This window comes from Phacochoerus africanus, chromosome 9, assembly GCF_016906955.1.
Source record: "Phacochoerus africanus isolate WHEZ1 chromosome 9, ROS_Pafr_v1, whole genome shotgun sequence".
NCBI classification, from domain to species: domain Eukaryota; kingdom Metazoa; phylum Chordata; class Mammalia; order Artiodactyla; family Suidae; genus Phacochoerus; species Phacochoerus africanus.
In genome coordinates, this window is record NC_062552.1 from 79,623,984 (window position 1) to 79,645,635 (window position 21,652).

The 21,652-nt window shown below is 44.1% G+C and overlaps 1 protein-coding gene across 3 annotated transcripts; it reads right to left on the bottom strand.

Annotated features, from left to right (window-relative positions):
* Positions 1-1,830: 1,830 nt before the first annotated feature.
* On the bottom strand, positions 1,831-21,549 carry PNP (purine nucleoside phosphorylase). Of its 3 annotated transcripts, XM_047796492.1 has the most exons (7): positions 21,291-21,332; positions 14,753-14,796; positions 6,024-6,193; positions 4,031-4,134; positions 3,653-3,828; positions 3,349-3,539; positions 1,831-2,501 (listed from the first exon to the last, which is right to left on the bottom strand). In XM_047796492.1, the coding sequence occupies exons 2-7, from the start codon at positions 14,782-14,784 to the stop codon at positions 2,287-2,289; spliced, it is 888 nt and encodes a 295-aa protein (XP_047652448.1). In that variant the 5' UTR covers positions 14,785-14,796; positions 21,291-21,332; the 3' UTR covers positions 1,831-2,286. The 3 variants fall into 3 exon arrangements, with proteins under 3 accessions (XP_047652448.1, XP_047652447.1, XP_047652446.1); XM_047796491.1 differs by lacking the exon at positions 14,753-14,796 and having other exon boundaries at positions 21,291-21,549; XM_047796490.1 differs by lacking the exons at positions 14,753-14,796; positions 21,291-21,332 and adding an exon at positions 9,321-9,455.
* Between the last annotated feature and the right edge of the window lie 103 nt (positions 21,550-21,652).

Here is a 21,652-nt window from a genome sequence, read left to right on the forward strand (position 1 = left end):
ATGTGTAATTTTCCTCCATGTCTTCTATTCTAGTTACGTCTGTTGCAACAATGACTCACAAACACACCTAGTGCTTTTCATGGCTCTGTGCTTTGGCTCACCCTGATGTGAACTCCACTTCCTCCCTTTCATCCTTTAAGACTAAGCTTAAACAACTTTTCTCTCAGTAACCTATCCTCCCAGTCCAGTGTACACCATCAGTTCATCCTCTGTGCTCCCACAACCTGTGACGTGTACCTGTTTTATACTGCCTTATATTAACAGTAATTGCTTTACAAACATGGTATCTCTTAAAATCGTACGGCGCTTGAGAGGAAAAGGCGATTTTTATATTTTTCAATTTAACATTTCTTTAGCTAAGAGTGTTATATTCAATAACTTGCTTAGAAATTGTATATCACTATATTGTATACTTGTAACATATAATATTGTACACCAACTATACTTCAATAAACTTTAAGAAAGAAATGTCTATGAGCCATCTTACTAGATGAACGAATTACAGTTGTGTAAATATTACAGGATGCCCAGTCCTTCCCTCTACACCAGCTCTGAGACAAATGGCAGATGCCAGCAGACTGCCAGATAGGGGTGTGTGTGTGTGTCGCACCTATGGCAACATGGAGGTTCCCAGGCTAGGGGTCGAATCAGAGCTGTAGCCACTGGCCTACACCACAGCCACTGCAGATCAGGATCCGAGCCACGTCTGACCTACACCACAGCTCATGGCAATGCCAGATCCTTAACCCACTGAGCAAGGCCAGGGATCAAAACTGCATCCTCAAGGATACTAGTCAGGTTCCTTAACCACTGAGCCACGACTGGAACTCTGCCAGATAGGGTGTAGATACAAAGAACCAAGGAAAGGAAGAGTGGTTACAGGGCCACTCCAGGGTGCTTTTCTCTGTGCTGGGCTCAGCTAAGTAGGTCAGCTACCAGACAAAGGATGCTTTCAAAGAGTTTCCAAAAGCTTTCCTTCCAAGTGCCTCTTCCATATTATACTACTACTAATTGCAAAGTTACCACTGTTAGAGCTCACCCAGCTCTATTTAGAGCTCACCCAGCTCTATCCTCTCTCAAAAGGCAAACAGGCCTGTGGGGGTGGGGTGGGGGTATGGCTTTCAAACATGCCAGCCAGCTGAATGCAGGCTGATAAGCACAAATAGTGCAGTGAGCCAACAAAGGGCAATGCCTGGATTCACGTCACAGGGAAGTCAGGGGAGGTTGTGACCAAAGCCCAGTGAAAAGAAGACTAGAGCCAGAAAAAGCAATAGGAAGGAAGGAGGTGCTCCAGGAGAAGCAGCTGAGTTAAGAGCCAAGTTCACAGGCTCTGGCAAGGCTCTAATCAGCAGCAGAGTGGCTGGCAGTAGAGACGGGGCCATCTGCCACTGCACGGTCAGAATGGAGTGAAGGTGTGTATGGCTGCCACTAATTATGGCAGATGTTAGGGTGGGGGAACCCTAGAAAACCAAAAGGAAATAGAATTAGGACTTAACAAGGAAGTGGCGATGATGGAACAGAAGCTGATATCAATGAACTAATTCAGACACTCCTGAGAGAGGAGACAGGTAGGGAAACAGCCAGAAAGCAAAGGGACAGAAGATAGACTGGTCCTAGGGAAGTGGCCATCATGTGCCAGAAGTTAGCCTTTCCTTATCTCCTAACACTTTATCTTTCACCTCTTTGCCTTTCCTTCATCCTTTCCTGCATCCACATACCACCTCATGTCTGAGAGGCAGAGTCAAATAAGACATGTGGTCTCATGACTGGCTTCATGCCAGTCTTGGCCTGTGCCTCAGCCTTATCCCAAATTACACGAAAATGAAGAAATGATTTCATTTCTTTCTTTATTCTTAAAATATGATAGTATAAAATTCTAAAAGGAGCTATGGGCTGTTCCTTGTGTGGTCTCCGATACTTTGAGGGGGAACAATGGAGTCCTCAGGAATGTGAGAGGACCATCTCAAAAAGCTGGCAGTAGCTACTGTGCCAAGTCCGATGACCCCAAGTCAAATCCTGGGCATATCTGGGGATGTGTGGTCAGGCTTGAGCTTCAGTTCTTGAAGAGGAATAGGGGTAGATATCATTTTTGAGGTGACAATTGAGAAAAAGAGGACCCAGCATCAGAAAAGTCTGGTGTGAGAAGTAGGAAAAGTGATGAATAGGAATCTTCCTCTCCTTTTTGCCATTACCTAAGGGCAGAGGCCTGTGACCACAGTAAGAGGTCAAAGTAGGTAGCACCTCCTTGGGTCCCCTAAGGGAGAGGCCAGACCACTCTAGGGCTGGTTAACTGGCCTTAGGCGGTGGAATGCCAGCTATAAGGATGGAGACAAACTGTTCCAATTTCTGTGCAGCTTGTTTCCCAGCCTCTAGCACTTCCTCATGATTGGCCTTCTTCTGGCATTCATAATCCAAGATGACCTTGTTAGTGATGAGAGAGAAGCCAAAGACTCGAAGTCCACAGTGCCTTGCGACTATAACTTCTGGTACTGTGCTCATGCCTGATGTAGAGAAAGATGGAAAACAACCATCAGGGTCTGCAAATGACTCTCTTCCTCATTCCTTATTTTTTTACTTTTTTGTTTTTTTTGGGCCACAACCATGGCATAGGGAAGTTCCCAGGCTAGGGGTCAAATCAGAGGTGCAGCTGCTGGCCCATGCCACAGCCACAGCAACATGGGATCCGAGCCATGTCTGCGACCTACACCACAGCAATACCAGATCCCTGACCCACTGAGCAAAGCCAGGGATTGAACCCGCATCCTCATGGATATTAGTCAGATTCGTTTCCACTGAGCTACAACAGGAACTCCCTTCTTCACTCTTTAGACTCGCCTCCATCCATCACTTCATTGAAAATTTATATCAAGAAAACATCCAAAGACATTAATGTCTAGCTTTGCCTAAAAGAGTTGGGCCTCAGAGGGCCTTAATGTATTTCTTATAAATATTGCCATTGCAATGTTTTCTTTTTATATGTTTGTGGTCAGTCTCAAGTCAGTTCTAAAGATGCAGTTCTATCCTCCAGCCAGAGGTATAGAAGGTGGCTATAATATTTGTTAGAATAATCCTTAGAAACAGTCATCAAATTATGTTGACTGTCATCAAATTATATTAGGTCATTAGCATTACAGTGGTTAAAAGCCTTGGTGCAGGGTGGTGGGTTAATGCTACAAAGCACCAGACTTCCCACCACCTTTAGGAAGTCAGTTTAATTCAATCTTCCCTTAAGTCAGACCCTCTTTCGATTTACGGTTTAGGTCTATAATCTTCCCCTCCTCCACATCCTATTTTACCACAATAGCCTCTTTAAGCCTCCCTCTTTAAGCCTCCAGTTCCCCTTCTCACCAACAGCATCCGCTCCCAGCTTCTGCAGCAGACGACACTCTGCCACAGTCTCAAAGCTGGGGCCTGCCACCATCACGTAGGTGCCTTCCTGTAACTCCCTCTGCTCCCCCATTTCTTTCCAGGTACTGTGAGCCTTCTGTCTCATATCCCGGTCATAGGCATCAGACATGGCAGGGAAACGAACTCCAAACCTAGGGCACAAGTTGGATTATCTCAGATTGATAGAATACAGTGAGTGCTTGCCTAACCCTTGAACAAGTCCTTAAAGCCTACCTAGCTATACAAAAAGGAACAGGATAGGTACCTTTCATCATTAGGCCCTCTGAGAGGGTTCTCACCGCAGAAACCGGGCAGGTTGATGTGATCGCGGATCAGCATGATATCTCCAACCTCGAACCTGGGGTTCAGCCCTCCAGCTGCATTGGTGACCACCAGGGTGTCCACACCCAGAAGCTGAAAAACCCTTACTGGGAAAGTCACCTTAGAAGCAAAAGATAGAAGATCAGGGAGTATTCTTTAAAATTTCACTAATCCACCCATGCAGATAAACATGATACACACCATGAAAGAAGAGAAAGGAGGGGACCAAAACTCTACCTCAACCAGGTAGCTAAGTAACAAAACAGGATAGAGAGCTCTCTCTCCCCTCTTTCAGATGCAATCACTCAGGTGCCGGATTTACCTTCCAGAGCGGGTAGCCTTCATACAAGTGGAACCTGCCCTGCATCATCACACAGGCTCTTCCATTCAAGATCCCAAACACCAGTCGACCAGCATGACCTGGCACTGTACACACAAAAAAAGAAAGGGAAATGAATGGAATGAAGCTTCCCTATAACATATACATACAATATAATCTTGAGCACCTCCTCTGAGCCAACTCACTGTGCTCAGCATGTGAGGGTACAACTATCAAAAAGAAAACATTATTATTTCCACTCTCAGAAAATTTAAGTCTGGCGGGGAAGGCAGAAATTCATCATAAGCATACCTACTAGTACATCCTGAGATTAGAGCTATGGGGGTAACAACATTCAATGTGAACATACACCAATTTCTTTTTAAAGAAATTTCAAAAGCATGGGAAAACCATATTGCAAGAGAATAAAATGGGTGAAAAATAGGATAAGTGGGTAATAATACATGCAGTGTCATAATTATAGACCTCTTTTTCAAAAATTTCAAATTTCAAATTTCTTATATTTATTGTCCTAACTAAACTATACGCTTCCTCCCCCCGGAAAAGGAGCTCATGGTATATTCTAGCTTCCTAAAAGAGGTAAAGGGGCTGAGGTTGGATTCCCACAAAACAGTCCTGTGGGAATACATGCCCTTGATGGGGGGGGGGGAAATGCAGAGGCGTGGGAGTGTAAAGATAGCTCCCCACACAGATACGGTAATTATTATTATCATATCGCATATGTGGCATTTATCCTTTAATGGACAAGGCCAACCTATCCCTTAGGGAATGGATGGTCTGGGAGAGGGACTAAAACCAAGAGGAAAGAGTTGAGAGATACTCAGAAATTGAGGAGTTTATTTAAAAAATTACCAGTAATAGAGCAGAAGCGACATAGTTAGGAAAACCCAAATGGAGTATTAAAAAAAAGTTGATAAAATTAAAAAAAATTAATCCACTTATCACTTAGTGCAGTGCCCTTCTCCCTGGGGCAGGAGTGGCAGGTGGAGCCAATGTCACTGCTATCACCCTCAGAAAACTTTTCCCTCCCTCTTATATTTTTAGTATTTTCTTCTCCAACCCAATTCCCACCTCCCTGCTCTGGTTTCCCAGTCTCACGCCAAAGGGTTTGAAAAATATCTGTTAAAAGTCTTAATTGTCCAAGGAAAAGAGGAAGGAAGGTAGAAATCTGAAAAATTAATAACTAAACCAAGGGAAGTAAGTTATCTGAGAAATTAATAAATAAGTAAACCAAATAAACTGTTCTTGTCCTTAACTTGCCCTTATTTCACCTCGCCCTCTTCTAAGCTTTGCCTCAGGGCTTTTGGCTGCTGTTAGAATGCTGGTTACACTATTATTTGGATCTTTCAGAGCTCCACTATACAGAGAGGGTCCTTTCCCCCTCCAAAGGGTCAATGAGAATCAAGTCTTGTGTGTTCATGTATTATCTGGGTATTTGTCAGAACACGGTCGTCTGTATGTTCATTTGTTGCTGTGCACCAGTGTGTGCCTTATCCTAGGACTGGAGCTAGAGCTGGAAGAACCGGGAATGGCAGGAACACAGAGGACAGGGGAGGCTGGACTTTGTCCTGGGAGGTTATAGGCATTGCTTTTTCGACTTAAGCTTCAGATGGAATGAGATGAGAAGGGTGTGTGAGGATGTGGTGACCAGGGTGTGTGTGGGGAAACGGTGTATGAGGGAAGTGCTGTAGGCTGTTAAGGAGATGAGTCATTATCACAAAGGAAACATGTCATCATACAGTACCATTGACACATACATGTCCTGTCTATTTGAAATGTTCTACGGGGGCGGGGGGGACTTTCCTCGTAAAGTCATGTAATTCTTGGTGGGTATCTTTTCCCCTCTGCTACAACAGCTGTCTCTAGTCGAACGCTATAGAAGATAACCAGGATCCGGTGGAGAAGCATTGTCTTCCCATCAGAATCCCATCAACAGACATCCCCCAGTCCCATTGATCCTCCCCTTTGCCAGTACCTGTACTTCTGGGAAAGTTCGGTATTTCACTGTAGTTAAAGATCTGAGTCTCAGTCAGTCTGTCAGTCAGACCTCCCAACCCAGAACCACAGATCACTGCCACTTGAGGTCGGTGCTTGGTGTGAGACAGAAGCCATTTTGCAGTGTTCTGATAATCTTCAAATGTGAATCTAGGAAAAAAAGGAAAAACCAAGGTGAGTTTCCCTTCCATCCCAAGGGCATCATAAATTAATGACCTTCAGTGTAAAAAGGCTGGCAGGGGTACCAAGGTTGACAAGGGACAGAGAAGCTGACCAAGGAGCTGCCCCAGAGGGGAGGCTCTTCTCTCTCAGAAAAGGTCACTCAAAGCTCACCCACCCATTCCTCTTCCTGAATCAGACCTATCAGACCTACTCAAAGTCTGACATGAAATTCCCTCCTCATTTGAGAGCCTGGTGAAGTTAATAATGCCTACTTTTCTTTTTCTTTTTGCTTTTGGGGCCACACTCTGCGGCATATGGAGTTTCCTTGGCTAGGGGTTGAATTAGAGCTACAGCCGCTGGCCTACACCACAGTCACAGCAATGTGGGATCCGAGCCGTGTCTGAGACCTACACCACAGCTCACGCCAATGCCAGATCCTTAACCCACTGAGCTAGGTCAGAGATCAAACCCTCATCTTCATGGATCCTAGTTGCATTCCTTAACCTCTGAGCCATGAAGGGAACTCCCAGATGCCTACTTTTCCATCACCAGATCCAACTCCAGTTTCTTTGGGTTTTTTTTTTGTCGTTTTGCCATTTCTTGGGTCACTCCCGCGGCATATGGAGGTTCCCAGGCTAGGGGTCTAATCGGAGCTGTAGCTGCCAGCCTACGCCAGAGACACAGCAACGCAGGATCCGAGCCGCGTCTGCAACCTACACCACAGCTCACGGGAATGCCGGATCGTTAACCCACTGAGCAAGGGCAGGGATCGAACCCGCCACCTCAAGGTTCCTAGTTGGATTCGTTAACCACTGCGCCACGACAGGAACTCCTTTTTTCATTAATTTTTTTTCCCCCAACTCCAGTTTTGCTACTACTGGCAGGTTAATATCTGTAAGGACACAGTTGGGGTTCTTTGTTCCTTTTTTTTTAAAATTATTTATTTATTTATTTGCTTTTTAGGGCTGCACCCGACGCATATGGAGGTTCTCAGGTTAGTGGCTGAATTAGAGCTACACCTGCCAGCCTACACCACAGCTCATGGCAACACTGGATCCTTAACCCACTGAGCGAGGCCAGGTATTGAACCTACAACCTCATGGTTCCTAGTCGGATTCGTTTTGGATTCATTTCCGTGTTTCCACTGCACCATAAGGGGAACTCCATTATGACAAAGATTTAGAGAGAAAGGGATTACAGTCTACAGAGAAGTACAGTGAAATAATCAAATCGAGGAGTGTGAAAGGGCTGGGCCAGAAGAGGAAAGATTAGGAGTACACTCAAAATGGGATTAAGGCCCTTCTTGGGGCAGCCTGACAAGCCCAATACAGTCTTCCTTAGTACCCTACCTATTTGCTAGAAACACTCAAAATGTAATCCTCGAGGGCAGGGATAAACATTTCATTTTGGACCCACTTCTTCCAGCACTCAAATACTGAGAGCTAATAACTGTTTTGATTGACCAAAAAAAAAAAAAAAAAAAAAAAAAAAGGCAAACCCAGGCCACAACTCTGGTTGTCCATGGCTGGAGCAGAACTGACTGCATAAGTTTCTCAGTAGCAACTTGTGGAAAATACAGACTCTGGAGCTCATCCTTACAGATTGATAATTCTGGGCAGAGGCCCCATAATCTCTATTTCTTATGTAAGTCTGATTCAAAAACAAAGTTTCAGAATTTCTGGTCTACCAGGAAGCAGAACTCAGCCTGGATTCTATTTCCAACTTTGTCTTTTTAGGCAAATAACTTGTGCTTTGAAGTCTTTCCTATGGTATAAAGCAAGGGCATGTAATAGGCTCAGTCTGAAAATGAATTAAAATCTTGCTAACAAGCTCCGAAGACTTTGACTCCTTAAATCATGGTTCAGGTCCACAGCACTTGAACCTTTTTTGCAACTTTCCCTTCCTCCTTTTTTTTTTTTCTTCCCTGCGTTCTTCCATCTTTCTTTCTCTTTGCCAAGGTCCAAGGTTCTTTGCCCTTCAGAGACGTAAGGCATACACTTACTGAGAACCCAGACATCCCCAAAAATCAACCAGGAATTTTTCTCACAATTTCAGCCCAATTCTCTCACAGCTACCTGGAAAAACCAAGGAGAAGGGATGGGACAGGGTTAGAAAGGGGGAGACTGAGAGCTGATCACAACTAACCAAGCCTCCTGAGGAAATCTTTTTCTTCAAAACACTGTCTTTGAAACCAGATGACTCTACCATACACCAGGCCACCCTCAGGGATGTATCTGGGTAAGGGGATGGGTGGTGGCAATAGAAATGAGTCACAGGATGATGGACAAGAGAGAAGCAGTGAGATGGTAAAAGTTAATCGAATAGCATCCTCAAGAGGTGCAACGGAAATTAAGGAAGGGTGAAGCCCTGGCCACCCAGCAGATCTAACCACAGCTGGCCATCAGTCTCCCAAGAACACCCTAAATCCCTGGGCACCCCAAAGCCACTGTGCTCCCTAAAGCTGGAGACTGGGGCTGGGATTTCAAGAACCAAAGCATTAATAGGGGTTTTCAAAGGTGAAGTGGGAGGGAGAGGTCAAGGTCTTTGCTCAGTTCGATGAATAAGAATTTCCTTCTCCTAGGAGTCTCCATCCTCGACTTGGGCCTCCACCGTGTAGAGAAGTGACAAGGACGTGAGTAAGGTCTCCTTTGAAAGAGGAACTCTAAATATGGGCTCCAACAATACCTTGGGGATTTACCTAGATTGTGTAATGGGAATCTGTGATGACCACATGGGTTGAGAAAACCTCTTCTCTTTATGTGGGTGGGGGAGTATGTTCCCTCTATACTCACACCCCGACGCGTGCGCGCACGCACACGCATACCGGCTCTTTTTCTGAACAGACTATTCTCTACTAACCTGTTCTCTTCCTGCTCTGATGGCGCCACCCCTGCTCGATTCCCGCGCGCGCCCCTGCCAGCGCCGGCCGCCCCGCTGCTCTGTCGCCTTGCCCCTGATACCACGCTCCAAGCCAGGCCTCTTTACATCTCCGGGGCACTCGCTCCCTCTCCTGGCCCGCTCGGGGCCCAGAGTGCGGGGGTTTGCAGGTCTCCATGACAGCCATTTCTCCTCCCCCGAGACCTCTGGGATTCCCTGGGCCTGGTGCTCGCCTCACCCGTTCTCCATGGTCCCGCTGACGCCCTCGCGATGAATTTGCCGGTCTCTGCTTTGATCTGCTCGGTAGAGCTGAGCTGCAGTCCCCCCGGGTGCGGTCCACACAGTCAGTGTACTGTTTGCAACGCGCCGGCTTTTATCTCCAGCTCTGGAGTGCTCAGCCAATGGCAGGCGAGTAAGCGGCCGGCCCGTCTCCATGGTGACACGCCCAGACTCAATCGCCTGAAGCTAGGGTGTAAATCTAATCGGAGTTCCTCCCAGCTGCAGCACTTTCCTGGAGCTCCACCCTATCCCTCGGTAGGGAGGGGTGGGAGCATCCAGCATTTCGCCTCTGCACCCATTCCCGCACGGAAGCCCATGCGGGAAAAGAGCTATAACTAGGGAGGGGAGCCCTCAACCATCTATCTGCAGTCCCATTCCTGTTTGTGTCTACAGCTAACCGTGAAAGGGTTGAAAAGAGAAAATTTTAAACCTTAAACCATGCAACCCCAGAATAAAATTAAGTGAGCCTGCGTCTGAATTGCTTCTTGGACAAAAGAAAGGGGGGGGTGCTCTAAGAATAGTGCTAATCTGGAGGTTACAGGATTTGGGAAAACATCAGGGATCTAAATCCAGTCCCAGATGGGAGAAGAAAAAGTTCTAGGGACAAGAATTCCCGGACTCTTGCAGTGGTTAACGAATCCGACTAGGAACCATGAGGTTGCGGGTTCGGTCCCTGCCCTTGCTCAGTGGCTTAACGATGTGGCGTTGCCGTGAGCTGCGGTGTAGGTTGGCGACGCGGCTCGGATCCCGCGTTGCTGTGGCTCTGGCGTAGGCTGGTGGCTACAGCTCCAATTCGATCCCTAGCCTGAGAACCTCCATATGCTTCGGGAGCGGCCCAAGAAATAGCAAAAAGACAAAAAAAAAAAAAAAAAGAATTCCCGGATTCTTGTGCAAGGATGCAGCAAATCCCCTTCTCCGGGTGTTTCCAAATTCTTTATAGATATTAAACTTTGGGATTTGGGAATGAGAAATGGGAATTTCTGGACATTTTCCCAGAATTCCAATTATGAGTTATTTATAAAATACTTCCATACATCCTTTACTCTTTATTATGGATATCAAACCATGCTAAATCAAAAGAAATAAACTCAATAGCATTTACAAAGGATTGTAGCCTATAAAAAATATTCAAATTCTTGAGAAAGTTGGTAAGCATTATTGGGTATTATTCCAATATCAAGCCAAATCCAGGCCACAGTCTGTCTGGGTAAATAAAAGGGTTTTTTTTGTTTTTTTCTTTTTCAGCTGCCCTGTAGCATATGGGGTTCCCCGGCCAGGGATCAGACCCCAACTGAAGGTGCAACCTAAGCTGCAGTTTAGGTGCTGCCAATTTTGTTGCCGTCACAGCAGGAACTCCAAATAAAAGTTTTATTGGAAAACACACATGCGCACACACTCCTGGATCCTTGACACAGAGAAAGGATGGGGAAAGGGTGGGGAAATGAAGACAATTCCTTGATAAACACAATACTGGGTCCAAGCAATTCAGATAATGAAATGAAAATTTCTGTAACAGAAGTACACAATATAACATCTTTGTAATAATTCAGCTATTTTCTACCCCTACTTTTACAAGTTTAACCAAATTCACACAAAATCACAAGTCAATGGTCTTTGCTTAGCTACTGGAATCCTCTGCTTGCTTCTACTCTTCTGAACACTGCTTGCTGTGTTACCCTATTTCCCAGCCCTGTTTCTATCTCATTCACATAACAAATACTTCAACTATATACCAGAACTGATCTAGTGTTAGGGACAAAAGAGTAATGACGACATATGTAAGGATGAAAATAATATATATAAATAACTGAGTCTGGAATTCCCATTATGGTTCAGCAGGTTAAGAACCCCATATAGTATCCATAAGGATGTGGGTTCGATCCCTGGCCTTGTTTAGTGGGTTAAGGATCTGGTGTTGCTGTGGTTGTGGCATAGGCCAGCAGCTGCACCTCCAATTCATCCTCTAGCATGGGAACTTCTATATGCTGCAAGTGAAGCTATAAAATGAAAAAAACAAAAACAAAACTGAACCCAGTGCCAAATGAATGGTTTATTCTATTGTTATTACAGAGTTTTATTATTATTTTGTTATCCTTATTCATCCAGTAATTTTAGCAAAGACAAAAGTAAGGTTTCACCTTAGCAATGTGACTCTGTACAATTGAGACATTGAAAGCATGTTTTTTTCTTTTTTCTTTTTTTTTTTTAGGGCTGCACCTGTGGCAATATGGAGTTTCCCAGGCTAGGGGTCCAATCAGAGCTACAGCTCCTGGCCACAGCCATAGCCATAGCCACAGCAATGCAAGAGCCGAGCCATGTCTTCGACCTACACCATAGCTCACCGTAACGCCAGATCCTCAACTCACTGAGTGAGGCTGGGGATCGAATCTGCAACCTCATCGTTCCTAGTCGGATTTGTTTCTGCTGCACCATAGTGGGAACTCTGAAAGCATGGCTTTGAATGAAGGATGAGTTCGGCCATAAGTAAAAATCAGCCCGGATAATATCTTTTAATATTTAATTGCTGAAAGGTTCTTTTTAAACACCAAATCCAAACCAGTTTACACAAAAATCAAGATTAAAACATGATCATGTCTTTAAAAGTACAAACTTAATGAATTTTAATGGACTCTTGTCTAAACTAAGTATATGTAAACCAGAAGATGTTCTGTAATATACCTGCAAAAGCAAGATTGGGGGACAAGGCTCAGTCTTCTGTAATGTTTCTTCAGTGTTATGTGGGGAAGAGTCTGCAGTATATATAATCATTCTGGGCTCTACAAAAATGCACTGTTATAAGAGGCAAGAACGGTTTACTAGACTGCACTTGGGCCAGGGTGACCTAACCTTGATAACTATACAACATACTTTATTCTGCATTCAAGTTTAGCAACCAAGCTTTTGCACATTCATTTGGTATTCAATACTTAATGGTCAACTATATGAAATGTCCATTATTTCTCTTTAGGCCATCTCAAGCCTAGTCCCCGTACTCTATGTCTTTATGACCATTTTAATCTGTTTTCAACACCCCAGTCCAGAGGTTCCCAGTTTCTTAGGGAAGTGAGGATCTCAGCAATTTTTTCATAGCACTCTTAGGTCAAGAGCAATACCTAAGAATTTTGCTTTTTAGGTAGCTGGTGCCTAATAACTTAGTAACGATTAAAAAAACAGACAGATGTTGAAAGGAAAATTGTTTGTTTTTTTTTTCCCTTAACCACAAAGAATTACTCATGGACTGCATTCCTGTTGGGCACTACACAACTTCTGAAGCCTTGGAATCCAGCACTGCTCATATCCTGTTCTGTGCTGGAACTTACTTTTTTTTTTTTTTTTAAATCAGAGGGACCACCTAAAACCCAGCTGCTTTGCAAAGATATTTTGTCATCAAAAGCAATGTAGCATAATCTAATATTCAAATTGTGAATAATCTTGACCTAGCAGTTCACAGAGTAAACAAGAGACATTGAATATTGCATTCCCTTAAAAATTTTTTTTCTTTCTGCCCTTCGGCATATGGAGTTCCCGGGCTAGGGATTAGATCTGAGCAGCAGTTGCAACCTATGCCCCAGCTGGGGCACCACTGGATCCTTAACCCACTGTGTGGGGGAATCAAACTTGCACCCTAGCACTGCAGAGATGTTGCTGATTCTGTTGCACCACAGCTGGAACTCTTCCCTTAAATTTTTAAATATCTCATGGTACGCCTGTGAATTTGCACCGTGGCACAGAGTTTGGGAACTATAGCCCCAGGTGCTCCAGATCCATGCCACCTCATTCCTAAATCTGTGTAATATAACTGAGTGGATGCTAATCAAACTACCTGTGAATGAATCCCATCTGCACCCCTTAGCTACCAGCTGTGTGATCCAAAGCAAGTAAAATTCTTCCTAAAATTTTCTCATCTGTAAAATGGTGATAATAATAGCACTTACTGTTGTTGCAAATATTATATAAAATGCCAGTTAAGTGTTTAGATAAGTGCCTGGATTTTAGTAAGCACACAGAAAGTGTTGGCTAATTATTATTCCCCATTGTCTCTTTTTCATTTTGATTTCTCTAGACTCAGCTAACTGAACTGGATCAGTACAAAAACTAGAGGTACACCTACGCCATCAACACCAACTCTAATTCTGCATTGTTTAAAACAGTGGCCTAAGGAGTTCTCCTGTGGCTCAGCAGATTAAGGATCCAGTATTGTCTCTGCAGTGGCTTGGGTTGCTGCTGTGGCACAGATTCAATCCCTGGCCCAGGTACTTCCACATGCTGCAAGCTCAGCCATTAAAAAAAAAAAAAAAGAAAGAATGGCAAGTTGAAAAAACAACAAACAAATAAACAAACACTTGTTCTGCCAAATGAAGCTATTAAACTTTAATAAAGCTGAGATAAAATTTACAATAAAAATTCAGTTCTTAGTTATACTAACCACATTTCAACTGCTCAATAGCCACATGTGACTAGTAGCTACCATACTGCATAGCACAGAAACATTTCAATCATTACAGAAAGTTGTATTGCACAGCACTGTTCTTATCTTTTCTAGTCATTGCTACCCTGTATCCACATTTTTAAAAGCTGGAACTATATTTTATTCTGTACTTGTAGGGGTCCTATAGTCAGGAACCAAATAATCATCAACCTTAGGGTGATTATAACACATGACTGCCTTGGCTGGGGGAAAAATGTAATTGTAATGTATACATGTAAGGATAACCTGACCCCCTTGCTGTACAGTGGGAAAAAATAAATAAATAAATAACACATGACTGCCTTATTACCCTTACTTCTATCTTCTTTTTGCCCTTCTTCAGGTTCTGAGGGACTCCCACATCCAGGTATACCCTCAGTAACACATCCATCCTCTACACTCAGTATCAAGGAGACTAAAGAACAGAAGTCACAGGCTCTAAGTCACTAAGTATTGCCTTATGGAGCAAGAAGATGTTTTGAGATAGTGACTCCCAATGGCAACATTTATAGAAGCAAGCTCAGCCTCTTAATATTCTTTAGGCAAAGAATCTGTTTTATTTCTGCCCTCTGGAATGAGATTTCTCATTCTCTCTAGACCACAACTATTTAAATTCTCCTATTTAAATACCTACTTCGGAGTTCCCATCGTGGCTCAGTGGTTAAGGAATCCGACTGGGAACCATGAGGTTGCAGGTTCGATCCCTGGCCTTGCTCAGTGGGTTAAGGATCCGGTGTTGCTGTGAGTTGTGGTGTAGGTCACAGACACGGCTCGGATCCTATGTTGCTGTGTGGCTCTGGCCTAGGCCAGTGGCTGTGGTTCCGATTAGACCCCTAGCCTGGGAACCTCTGTTATGCCGTGGCAGTGGCCCAAGAAATGGCAAAAAGACAAAAAATAAAATAAATAAATAAATAAACACCTACCTCACTGTCACCAAGAATCTTTGACTTTCCATTTTCTCCAAGTCCTGAAATTAAAATATTATTTAGTTTAGTTTTTTCCCTTCCCTGATTTTTTTTGTCTTTTTTTTTTTTTTTTTTTGGTCTTTCCTCGGGCTGCACCTGTGGCATATGGAGGTTCCCAGGCTAGGGGTCTAATTGGAGCTGCAGCTGCCAGCCTACACCACAGCACAGCAACATGGGATCCGAGCTGCGTCTGCCACTTACACCACAGCTCACGGCAACGCCAGATCCTTAACCCACTGAGTGAGGCCAGGGATCGAACCTGCAACCTCATGGTTCCTAGTTGGACTCGTTAACCACTGCATCATGATGGAAACTCCTTCCCTTCCCTGTTAAAAGGATCATTTTCATTTTTCTTCTCTGCATGAGATCCCTATTCGTGCCTCACTCAGTGAAGGAACAGAATGAAGACAAAACAGACTGATTCAATACCTTCAATTCTCAGATAGGAAAGCTGACTACACCCTAAAGGAAGGTGCATCAGAAATGAATACGACTAGGAGTTCCCGTCGTGGCGCAGTGGTTAACGAATCTGACTAGGAACCATGAGGTTGCGGGTTCGATCCCTGCCCTTGCTCAGTGGGTTAAGGATCTGGCGTTGCCATGAGCTGCAGTGTAGGTTGCAGACGTGGCTTGGATCCTGCGTTGCTGTGGCTCTGGTGTAGGCTGGCGGCAGCAGCTCCGATTCGACCCCTATCGCCTGGGACCCTCCATATGCCGCGGCCCAAGAAATGGCAAAACGACAAAAAAAAAAAAAAAAAGGAAATGAATCCGACTAGTAACCATGAGGTTGTGAGTTGGATCCTTGGCCTCGCTCAGTGGGTTAAGGATCCAGCATTGCCATGAGCTGTGGTGTAGGTCACCAACATGGCTCAGATCCTGAGTTGCTGTGGCTGTGATGTAGGCCAGTGGCTATAGCTCCAATTCGACTTCTAGCCTGGGAACTTCCATATGCTGCAAGTGAGGCCCTAAAAAGCAAAATAAATTTAATTAATTAATTAATTAATTAAAAAAAAAAAAGGAAGGGGCCAAGCACTGGGGCATGGACAGGACATGGATCAGAAGGGATCAAAGGCTCAGAGTGATAAATAGAAATCAATCCCTTAAAACTAGACTACACACTATCCCACTCCATCCAACCTCTCACACTACCCCTCATCTTGGTGAATTCACTCTGCATAATAGCAAAAATTCTTTGCCTTAGAAATGGAGCAAGGAACCATGTTATTTTCATACAGATGGTAAACTACCACTTCAGAGAAGGGTAAAGAAAAAAATAGGATATGTGGAAAGAGAAATCAGTTGGCGACATTAGAGAGTTCCCTTGTGGCATAGCAGGTTAAGGATCTGGCATTGTCACTGCAATGGTTTGGGTCACTGCTGTGGCACAGGTTTGATCCCTGGCCTGGGAACTTCCACATGCCATGGGCATGGCTACAAAAACAATGACAGACAAACACACAAAAAACAAAAGAGGACACTGGGTCACAGAGGCCAGGAAGGTGTCTCCCACCACGGCCCCATTCTCTGCCATCTACACAGTATGGCAGTTGCCACTTGATTGGAAGGTTGAAGAAAAAAACCTTCAAAATCTTTGCAGTTTCTATCTTTTTTTTTTTTTTTTGGTCTTTTTGCTATTTCTTGGGCTGCTCCTGCAGCATGTGGAGGTTCCCAGGCTAGGGGTTGAATCCGAGCTGTAGCCACCGGCCTACGCCAGAGCCACAGCAATGCGGGATCTGAGCCGCGTCTGCAACCTACACCACAGCTCACGGCAACGCCGGATCGTTAACCCACTGAGCAAGGGCAGGGACCGAACCCGCAACCTCATGGTTCCTAGTCGGATTCGTTAACCACTGCGTCACGACGGGAACTCCTGCAGTTTCTATCTTTATATTCTCCTGTTATGGACTCTTATGGACCATCTCAAAACTCATATGTTGAAGCCCTAATCCCAGAACCCCAATGTGACTATATTTGAAGACAGGATTTTAAAAGAAGTTAATTAGGTTAAGTGAGGTCATAAGGGGCCTTAATTCCCTATAAGAAGAGGAAGAGACAGCAGGGACATGTGCACACAGAGAAGAAAAGACCACACAAGGACACAGTGGAGAAGGCGGTGGCTGCTTACAAACTAAGGAGAAAGGCCTGCTGACATCTTGATTGTGGGCTTCAAGGCTCCAGAACAGTGACAAAATACATTTCTGCTGTTTCAGCCAACCAGTCTGTGATATTATGGCACTTCTAGCAAACTAATATACCTCCATAGCCTGATTTTTTTCAATCTAAGTGAGAAGACCCTCATGCCTTAAGTAAGACCCTTGGGGGTAATATTGAAATTATTTACCTGGAACAGTTCAGGAACCAACTAATCAGAACCAATGCCAGCCATAAACAATTGTCAGCCACACTGGAGTGAACCAGCTGAATATCCACTATGCTTAGAACTACAGGTGACAATATTGCTCAGTAGACCAATTTACCTCATGGTGGGCCTTAAGTTAATTATTTAATTAATTTAACAGTCACACCAGTCAGAATGGCCATCATCAGTAAGTCTACAAATAGGAGTTCCCATCATGGCTCTGCAGTTAACCAAATTGACTAGGATCCATGAGGATGAGGGTTCAAACCCTGGCCTGGCTCAGTGGGTTAAGGATCTGGCATTGCTGTGAGCTGTGGGGTAGGTCCCAGACAAGGCTGGGATGGATCTAGCATTGCTGTGGCTACGTCATAGGCCAGCAGCTGTAGCTCCAATTGAATCCCTAGCCTGGGAACCTCCATATGCCGCAAATGCAGCCCACAAAAGCAAATAATAAACAAACAAAAAAACCCCACATTTAAAAAAAACAGTCATTTATCAAGCAACTTTCATGTGCCAGGCACTGAGCATAAAAAGGGCTCCATTCAGATCCCATGCATTCTGCAACATCTGCACCTCTGCCCTTTTTATTTTATTTTATTTTATTTTGCTTTTTAGGGCCGCACCCTACAGCATATGGAAGTTTCCAGGCTAGGGGTTAAATCAGGGCTACAGCTGAAGGCGTATACCACAGCCACAGCAATGTGGGATCCAAGCCGTGTCTATGACCTATACCACAGCTCATGGCAATGCTGGATCCATAACCCACTGAGCAAGGCCAGGGATCAAACCCCAGTCCTCATGGATACTAGTCAGATTCTTAATCCCCTGAGACATAGCAGGAACTCCCACTTCTGCCCTTTTTAATCTGCTTAGTAGATGATGAGTGCAAAAGCATTAAAAGTGAGTCAGAAGACATGGACTTTTAGTCCCATTTCAATCTTTCACTTAGCTTGTGTCTCTAGCTTGTGGAGTCTCAGTTTCCATAGCTGCAAAATAAAAATAGTCATGCCTTCCCTGTCCATCTCATAGTGGGTTTTGAAATCAAATGAATATGGATAAAAAGGGCTTTATTAACTGAGAGCAAACTACAATTATTATTACCATTTGCATTTCTCTGCTTAGTGACCTACTTAAGTCAGAGCTTAAATCCAAGTAATCTATGCATAATAATATAATAATCCTTTAAGTTTTTAAAGTTTTCTCTGGCAGTTGTGGCTCAAAGTGATTTCCTTTTTCCTAGAACTTGTACTGTTTAACTCATTTGCTATGAAGCATGTATAGCATTATGAATTTCTAGTATCGATATTTTTTCCCATGTAATAAAAGACTGCTAGTGTTGATATTCTATACTGTGAATTTTCATATTACTGTGCCTCCCTACCCAGAGTTTAAGTAGGAAAGAATTTATGCTAGTGATGGAGCCTAGGCCTAAAGATGCCTTGCAGCTTCTCTTTTCACTCTCTTGGATCATTTTCCTAAGTACTATAAAGAAGCCCAGCCAACCCAGTACATACAGTTGCCAGACATGTGAATGTGGTCATCTTGGACCATTCAGCTGTTTTCATGAATGAGCCTGAGTGAGACCAGTAAAAGAACTATTTAGCCCACCCACAGAATCATGAAGAAATAACACATCATTTTGTTTGGGTATTGTTCATTAAGCAGCAATAGATAAAGGAAGACCAGAAGAGGTATTGCTCTCCTTCACGCTGATAGGATTTTTTTCCTATCTCTTTTGTGGCCCTTCTCACAAACACCTTGCTTTCTGGGTATGTATATTCTGAGCACTACCAGACTGTAATGTCACTGAGGATGAGACAATTTGTCGATCTTAGATTTCTTCTAAATTACTGTGCCCGGAAAAGGAGGTAGTTGGTAATGAGTCAATTTGCAAAGTGATGGCTCCTTCTAAGGGCATCTTGGAACTCAAGTCCCAAAGGAGTTTACTATAAGGCAGTTTCATAAGCGAGCACTTAGAAAGTCACCATACTTCCCTTAACCCTGTGTCACACCTAAATGGGCAGGGACTAGTCTGACATTAGAAGGGACATATTCAGGGATTATTCCATCACACCTTTCCTTCAGCCTCACATACCAGTCAGAAAGAATATTCTTCCTATTGGTTAACATCCACTTCTTCATTTACTTCTCTAACTACACACCCATATATTTAACCTCTAATGAAAACATCACCAAGAGACCAAACTACTAAAAAAAATAAGCCATTGTACTCATCCATAGGATCCTTTGTACTGTATCCAATTCTCCATCTCTCCCACATTTTTATAAGAATAAAACTAGATTGAAATGAAAATCAAATATGACTTTGGTGAGGGTGGGGAGAGTCACAAAAGGATAGGTTTTAGAATGCGCATGTTATCGAGGTGCAAATAACGAACGCTACTCCACCCTAGAGTAAACACTTGAGCATCTGTGTGCCAGAAACAGCAGAGAGAGCAGCAGACTGGCCTGTTCCCTTGTAGAGCTACAACTCCCTCTCTATTTTGTATCCAGAGGTTCCTTGATTCTTAAGTGTCTATGGAACCTACCTGGCCTGGAAAAGCTGTGTCTAAAAATCAGAACCCAGGTGAAATCTCCAGCCTCTGTAGCAGCCACAAGTGCCAGGAAAGTAACAGTTTCTTTAGTATTAAATATTTGGGGTAGGCTGTACTTTCCTCAATGTTAGGCTCACTGGAGAGGCTTCTAACTAAACTAGTCATGGTCCTCGGAGTTGCTTTTTCAATTCCCTTTTTTCCTTTTTTTTTTTTTGTCTTTTTAGGGTCGCACCTCCAGCATATGGAGGTTCCCAAGCTAGGGGTCTAGTCAGAGCTACAGCTGCCAGCCTACACCACAATCACAGAAACACCAGATCCTTAACCCACTGAGCAAGGGCAGGGATTGACCCCGCAACCTCTTGGTTCCTAGTAGGATTCGTTTCTGCTGTGCCACAATGGGAACACCCTGTTTTTTCAATTCCTGTTGCCTCCCAGATGTAGAAGTCACAATTTGGGCTATAATATGGGGAAAACTCAAATGTGGTTCAAGCTCCTATAAAGATAACATGAGGTTGAAGAAGGAGCTGGCACCCAAAGATTGGGCTCAGAGGTTACTGATAGACCCTTAGGGTTCTGCTTTGGTTTCTAGGAAAGGGTAAGGTAGAACTCTCATCTGTGGAGTTCTTTAGAAAAAGGCAGCCATTTCAGCATTATTCTCCATCAAGGTGTCTCTACATTTAATAGACCTGAGCTAACATGTTCCCATTTGTAGAAATCAGATATTTCCCAAAAGCATGAGCTGCACCTCTGTGTGCTCCCTTCTGTGACAATGAGGCCCTTCCATTCCTGAAACTGCTTAACTAAAGGAAATTACTCTAGTAACACTGGAAAGACAGAGATATCTTTAAGGTGACTCACTTTTACTCTATCATCCACCATTAATTCCAGAATAATAGTTTGCTCATCCTACACTTACATGACTAGGGAAATCCTTCCAAATCATTGCCTAACTTTGTCATCTTTCCTGCTCTATCCTGAAATAATAAAAAAGTTCCTTTCAGCTGTGGGAGGGGATCCTGCACATTTCATCTCTGGGTACCCATTTAGTAGAGCACCTTGATAGATTTGAAAAGTAGTCTTATCTGCTATGCAACTTGAATATAGATGAATATAGATGAACAGGAGAGTGGGTAGGTGGATTAGCTGGATGTTTAAATGTTTGAACTGCTTAAGATCTTTTCCATTACCTGTCAGAATAACCTCCACTAGCTGCCTCGCGGCTGGGGGCAAAGGTGAGACAAGTCTAAAGACTCTCATATCACAAAACAAAGTGACCAAAATATCCTTGGAATTGATTGTCAAAAAACTCTTACCACGCATATGTCTAGAACTGGGCGTCACAAAATAAACGATGAGATAATTGTAGTGATAGACAGGCTCATATAATTTCGTAATTTAATCAGGGACGAAGGGGGGGTGGAGTCTACAAGGCAGCTTCCTGGGAAAGCCAGTCCTGTATTCTGTGACTCCAGCGAGAAAGGCTGGAGTGATAATCTTAACATTTTAATCCACTGCCTTGTTACACATCTCCACTGACTTTTTACCGGTATTCCTTTGAATAGAGTGGCTAACTGTTGCCTACCGTTCCTCCTGCTGGTGCTTAGAAGAGTCCAAACTCCCGCACTCTTTCATTGCTGCTTTTTGAGCCACGCCCCCGGGTTCCGGCGCCAAGTTCGGGGCAGTAAAGTTGCGCCCCAAGGATCGCAGGGCCAGGGAAGGGAAGCCTTAAGCCAATGAGAGGCCAATTATAACCGCGACAAGGAGAAAAGTCTTTTAGTGATATCTTTGGACGGATTCGGAGCAATGATTGTCTGCCCCCACTGGGCGACTAACACAGGGATGGGCGGCTTTCTGAAACACGTGACCACGGAGAAGCAGCAGTCCTGCTCCACCTCCTGGTCTGGAGGTAGCGCGATGGGCCACGCTTCCAATGGCTTGAAGAAC

Bases quoted from the DNA above. Each gene is read 5' to 3' on its own strand.
- PNP (XM_047796491.1), bottom strand. From the start codon at position 21,340: ATGAAAGAGTGCGGGAGTTTGGACTCTTCTAAGCACCAGCAGGAGGAA. The intron at 3,829-4,030 runs GTAAATCCGGCA...TTTGCTTCTAAG, and splicing joins AAGGCTACCCGCTCTGGAAG to GTGACTTTCCCAGTAAGGGT. The intron at 3,540-3,652 runs GTACCTATCCTG...CTTGTGCCCTAG, and splicing joins AGAGGGCCTAATGATGAAAG to GTTTGGAGTTCGTTTCCCTG.